Source organism: Gadus chalcogrammus, chromosome 15 (assembly GCF_026213295.1).
Source record: "Gadus chalcogrammus isolate NIFS_2021 chromosome 15, NIFS_Gcha_1.0, whole genome shotgun sequence".
In the NCBI taxonomy this organism is placed as follows: Eukaryota; Metazoa; Chordata; class Actinopteri; order Gadiformes; family Gadidae; genus Gadus; species Gadus chalcogrammus.
This window is the reverse complement of record NC_079426.1, coordinates 6,414,579-6,420,938: the sequence shown is the minus strand read 5'-3', so window position 1 is coordinate 6,420,938 and position 6,360 is coordinate 6,414,579. Positions and strand designations below refer to the sequence as shown.

General features: G+C 48.6%; 2 protein-coding genes across 2 annotated transcripts in view; one reads left to right on the top strand and one right to left on the bottom strand.

Moving 5' to 3' along the window:
- The window catches only part of vsir (V-set immunoregulatory receptor), an 11,140-nt gene extending 6,081 nt beyond the window's left edge, over nt 1–5,059 (bottom strand). The window contains exon 1 of the mRNA XM_056608943.1: nt 4,756–5,059. Coding sequence (XP_056464918.1) covers nt 4,756–4,840 — 85 coding nt within the window. The 5' untranslated portion in view covers nt 4,841–5,059. The remainder of the gene's footprint in view (nt 1–4,755) is intronic.
- Nucleotides 4,260–6,360, top strand: part of LOC130404939 (cadherin-23-like) — a 27,049-nt gene continuing 24,948 nt past the window's right edge. Inside the window, exon 1 of the mRNA XM_056609888.1 lies at nt 4,260–4,457. The gene's annotated coding sequence lies outside the window, so the exon portion shown is untranslated. The remainder of the gene's footprint in view (nt 4,458–6,360) is intronic.

Here is a 6,360-nt window from a genome sequence, read left to right as displayed (position 1 = left end):
TGTGGGCACCAGCAAACTGCTTGGCTGGCACACACACTGTTTTTTGTGTTTCTTTGGCTTTGCTCACTGCCACTCATATTCAACTCATGTGTGGTGGTGAGGAGGAATCTGCAAAGCCTACAGTCGTTTGTAGAAGGATCGCAGTATAAATTTGTTTTAATCTTGCTTCCTTTTCTGTGCATCCAGCTCTATACAGGCCGTCTTGCAAGGGGCATATTTTTCGCTATTTTTTTACCACTCAGCTACTTCCTTGAATGCAACACTCAGTCACGCAACAGTGCAGCAGAGGAAGGCATCAACAAAAACAAGCAGAACACACACACACACGCGCGCTTTTTTATGTATTTTTCAAATTCATGCATGGAAATTAAACAAATGCTATTGACTTTTCAGAGCTGACATTTAATTCAAGTTTCTTTGTATCCAGGAAGGGCTGATAGAGAAGCAGGCCACGAGTACTAGACAGACACACGTAGTCTAACCTTTTTAGGGCCGTTGTAGGGCGTGTAGGTTTGGCGGTGGAGGGGTGAACGGATAGCAAACCACACGTTACACACGAGAAACGTGTGATGGTTGTGAGAAAATACACCACCTCTCCACACAACAGGCAATCGTAATGAAGCCATTACTCTAGCTCTCTGGAAAATGTTCATTTTACTTTTGTGTTGGTTTGTTTCTGTGTGTGTGTTTATGTGTCTGAGAGTGAGTGAGTGTGTGTGTTTCAAGTTTTTTTTTCTTCAGAAAAAAAACGTTGTAGCTCAACTTAATAAAAAAAGGGTTTCCAATCCATCTTCTTGAAGTAAACTCACTAGGGACGGTAAGACAATCGTATATTATGAATGGAATTATGAACATTTCATAATACTGTTATAACTAATTGCATTGAGCTTGTGTGCTGTGATTTAGTAACTAATTACATTGAGGTGGCGCGCTACTGTGTGCCATGTGCAGGGAAGCTGGAGGGACACGTTTTCACCTTGATCGACTCGCTTGATGAAGTCTCACGGTCTAAGTAACGTCACATTTGCATCATAACGAGTTCCTATGAGTCAATCCGATCACCGCCTAGCCCTTACATGTGCAGCCGCTAAGCAACCACGCCTGCGTGTGTGTGTGTGCACGGGAGGGGAGGGAAGTGTTCAAAGGGCTTATTGGCCGAGCCTAGGGACGTGAGGAAGGGACTTCCTTCCTAAGCGGACTCTGCGTCGCGTGGAGGCCGGGCCTCTCCTGCCTGGCCAGGGTCACTGCGGTTCCCGTGTGGGCAGGGGGGAGCTTTGGTGTTACGGGGAGAGAGGAACGGCCAGACTTGTGGTAGTGTGTGGAGGAAACGGCAGCCTATTGGTCAGACTGCTTCTCGATAGGAAATAACAGTAGCCAACCGCGGACATGCCCACAGTGCTCATTAGGTTTGGATGTGTGTGGGTTAGTATCCTGTGTGCGTGCAGATTGTTTTTATAACGGATATTTAATCGCAGAACAATGCGTGTGGTGTGTGTGTGTGTGTGTGTGTGTGTGTGTGTGTGTGTGTGTGTGTGTGTGTGTGTGTGTGTGTTTGTGTGTGTGTGTGTGTGTGTGTGTGTGTGTGTGTGTGTGTTCGCCCACTGGCATGTGTCAAAGGTAGAGCAATAGGAAAGCCAGGGGGTGTGATTAAAGTGAAACTGTAGCTATTCCTGCCTGTGTTCAGGCACAATGGGGGGAGAACCCTTCTCATCTCCGGCTTCACACACACCCACCCTCTCCGATCCCACCCTAACCACCACCCATCCTCACCCCCCATCCTGCTGCACTCACTCTGCTCACCCCCACTGGGAAACCTTTTCCTGTGCTTTCATTTTTAGGGGATTTATCGGCGGGGTAACTCTATCTGATATTAAAAGAGTGAAGATATGTGTCCAACTTAAGACCAGGCGCCTCAACATAATTGAAATTAATTCAAACTTGGCCGCCAGGTATGGCCTGATGAGGCGCCATGCCGGGGAAGTCAAAGGATGCTTCCAGTTGGGTCTGTAAACAAAGTGTGTCTCTTTTTACTTAAACCTTCCACTGTGATCCCTCTGCCACTCCCTGAACTCTGCTGGCTCCCTCGGGGCCCAGACAACAGGCCCTCTTTTGTTGTTGGCCCCAGAACACCACCTGTTGCAGCCCTGTCAGCGCTGACAGCCCTCCGAGGCACAGACTAGCTCGGGCCCATTGTTCAAGTCCATTAAAATCACGACTTCTGTTACGGCTGCGGGTATATCCACACACACACTACTGCTGCTCCTACTTCATCTACTTCCACTGCTACTCTGTCCCAAAGCGTGTCTCCTACCTCTTCTGATACCACTAGCTCAGGTATATGTTTAAATACATCGGAACCATGTCCGTAGCCAGCTATGAGGTCACCGAGCTCCGGAGCTCGTCATTTTTGTAGAGATAAAAAAATAAAAGTTGAACCTAAATACAACGGTACACAAAGTCAGCTGCTGAGAACTTCTATGAGGTGAGGAAAGGCTTTATTCAGTTGATAGTTGTTACTTTGTGCCTGTCGTGTGCGTCACCCCCCCCCCCCCCCAACTGAACTGCAGCTTGGTTCCAGTGCCATGTGCTGGAGACGTGAAAGCGTGCCCTAGCTGTCCGCCCTGTGTCCGTTCACGTGCGAGGGCCCCAGTGGTGGAGGCCAAGTTTGTTTACACAATCACCTCCACCCTCTTAGCCACTCACCCACTGCCATGGGAATGATGAGTAGAAACCGTTACAGGGTGGTAATGAAACCAGTTGGGGCGGCACCTGATAAGCCTCTCATCAACACCACACACACACACACAGACACACACAAACACACAGAGTACTGACACACACACACACACACACACACACACACACACACACACACACACACACACAGAGCAGTCCTACAGTAAAAGGTCGATTGCACAACTTCTGCTTCGAGAAGTTGTGCAATCGCTGAAATGACCGTTTTAAAGTAACTAAAGTCATCCTTACTCTGACAACAAGGGACCACATAGATGTCCATCTATGACCTGCTGTTTAAACAGGTTCCCCATCGTTTCTTTGTGTTGGTTTCACAAACCGGTTTTATTTAAAAACCCGGCCTGAAACCGAATTCATCGAGCATTGTAACGCCCCAGCTTTTAAAGAGATAAGATGCAATCATCCCGGACTGGAAAGGTGGCTGCGACAGCAACAAGTACATGGCTAGTTGCGTGTAAGATTAAACTATTACCATGACTAAGAATATACATATAGCATTGTGCTTGATAGCATCGCGGATGTAGGCCCTCGTGAAGGCCACGGGCATGTTGGCGCTTTGGCCTTGGGCCTACTGACAAGCCATGGCCCCAAGCTCGGAAAGGCCCCGCAATCTTTGTGTCCTCCAGCAGTGTTTATGATTGGCTAATGCTGGAAATCAGGAAGACCAAAAGATCGATGATGGATGTACGAGAATCATAAGGATCTCAACAGAGTTCAACAGATGACCCTCCCTTGCGTTATCTTCCTGTTTCTCAAAAATGTCGCAAAAACTCGCCTCAACATAATTGTGCACAACTGCGTAACTCCCCCGAATACGCAGAATCGAACCAGGAAAGAAACTAAAATCGTTGCGGGGATCAATGAACAGGAAGATCCGGTCCAATTAGTCGATTGTAGCCAGACCCTGCAGAGCCCACCTCTAGTGTGCTGATGATATACTGTCTTACTGCTGCTATTGTCCTTGGAACAGAGCCTTGGAGTTAATCCAAAGTGAGAGGGAACGCAGCTCTAATTAGTCTTTATCTGAAGTCATTAGGGAGGCGAGGTGAGCTTATTGGCACAAACGACTGTTTAAACTTTGGCAGGATGTGAACTTGGTAAATAGAGCAGCGGCGGAGACTCTCTGGCGTTCGTAATATGAACCATCTCTACTCTCCGACACCGACGCTTCATCATGCATGCGTAAATCCTACAGCGCAAAAAACTCAACATCAACAAGAGACACACAGGCCTCGATACACTCAGCACGATAACAGAATAACAGAATCCTTTAGAGGGAAACAGGACGATTAGGCCTGAAGACACGCTGCTGTACGGCGGAGCTTTATCGCGTGAGCGCATCTAACCAGACCCAACAACAGAGAAGGAAGCTGATAACGTGTACGGGGTCCTGAGTGTCTTTTGAAGTGTGTCGTCGTCTTCGTCGCCCCCCCCCTCCACACACACAGCAGCATGCCCACACAACAGCTGCTGGTCAGTGGGGTTTGGGGGGATTTAGGGGCCAGGTGTGTGTGTGTGTGTGTGTGTGTGTGTGTGTGTGTGTGTGTGTGTGTGTGTGTGTGTGTGTGTGTGTGTGTGTGTGTGTGTGTGTGTGTGTGTGTGTGTGTGTGTGTGTGTGTGTGTGTGTGTGTGTGTTAGAGAACCGAGACGCGTAAAGATGGACTGGTGGTCTCAGTGCAAAGGTCATCTCCAGAGGAACCACGGTGAGACATGAAGTGATGGGAACTGGATGTATTTTGTCATTTTAAGCTTATAATCATTTTTAACCCAGTGCCTTACCCGGGATAACTCCCATACCGACCTCAGTACGCACCATGACCCGGGCTGTCACTGGTTTTAGTTTGAATCTGTCCACCACACACCGCAACGTGTGTGGACCGAACTCTAATGTAAGGAAACAGGGTTCGACTGGACTATGTGTGTGTTGTGTGTTCACCAACGGGGGGACAATAGCTCCAACTACACGGCTGTGGAGTGGACCGAAGAATTAAGTTTGCTTACCTCCAGCAACGCACAGAAAAACAGAGACGAACCCAAATATCCGATTTAAAAAGAAAATGTTCCGCGTGCGTAAATCCGAGGACATGGTTGCGTCTGCGAAGTGTTGAAAGAATAATCTTAAAGTTATCCTGAAGTAAAGGGATAGCTACGTTACTCTAAACGGGCTCACAACTCCTCGACCTAACGCAGGACTGGTTCCTCTCCTAACTTGATTCGGGTTGTTTTCTCCCTCAGCCTGACAGTCTATTGTCACTCCTTCATCTAGACCCACCAATCCGAGGTCAGTCGGACGAATGTTTGCAATTTGAGAAGCGCAACAAACGCTCCTCCCCCGGTGCGCCTCTCGCTGTGTTTGCGTCCCCCCATATCTCTCTCGCTCTCTCGCCCTCTCAGTCGCTCTCTCTGTCTCTCTGTTTGACTCTGTCTGTCTGTCTGTCTGTCTGTCTGTCTGTCTGTCTGTCTGTCTGTCTGTCTGTCTGTCTGTCTGTCTCTCTCTTTCTCCCCCCTCTCTCTCTCTGTCAGTCTCTCTCTGTCTGTCTGTCTGTCTCTCCCCCCTCTCTCTCTCTCTCTCTCTCCCCGCCCCCCCCCCCCCACTCTCTCTCTGGAACACAACCCCACATTAGTTTTGTGCCTTACCCAGGATAACTCCCATACCGACCTCAGTACGCACCATGACACGGGCTGTCACTGCGTTTAGTTTGAATCCCCGTCCACCACACACCGCAACATGTGTGGACCGAACACTAATGTCAGGAAACATAGCGAGAGGCGCACATTTATTTTCCACCTGTATTGTGCAACTTTGTGGTCTTACTTCTTCTTTAAGAGGTTGATGGTTTGAATAATAAGGTGACACATGTGACACCAATCCTGACTTCACTTAATCTTGTAATGATTGCTGCCAGGCCGTCTATTTAGTAACCCGACTTCTGCCTAGGGCGACGCAGAGCTTGCTACGGTACTGGGAGGATACATCTCTGAGCCTGCTCTTATTTACTTACTCACTGTGAGTGCTGAAACCACGACCTGTATCACAACACCGCCCGGCCTCCATCACATCACAGCTGGGGTATGAGGGCTCTCTGGTCTGATGTTCAGCCATTCCTCTCTAACGACTCCCAGGAGTCGTCGTCGTCGTCGTCCCCCTCTCTCTCTCTCTCTCTCTCTCTCTATCTCTATCTCTATCTCTATCTCTATCTCTCTCTCTCTCTCTTTCGTTCTCGCTCTTCATTCAGTGCAGAGGTTATACGTAACAGATGAGGTCTGGATTACTTTTATGGAAAGTTGATCATAAATATATGCTACAATAAAATGTGTTTTTGTAATAATCAAAGCATGGGCCTACAGTTATACTTAAAATGCATTCATTACATTAATATGCATATTGTATGCTAAAACACAGCTGGGGATATTAATCCACTAACAATCCCATACTAGCTTCCACATGGCTGGTTGGTCAAACTCAACAAGTTAACTCCTCCTCCACCTCCCCCCCCACCCCTCCTCCTCCTCCTCCCCCTCCCCCCCCACCCCTCCTCCTCCTCCTCCCCCTCCTCCTCCTCCTCCTCCACGTCCTCCTCACCCCCCCCCCCCCCTTCCTCCTCT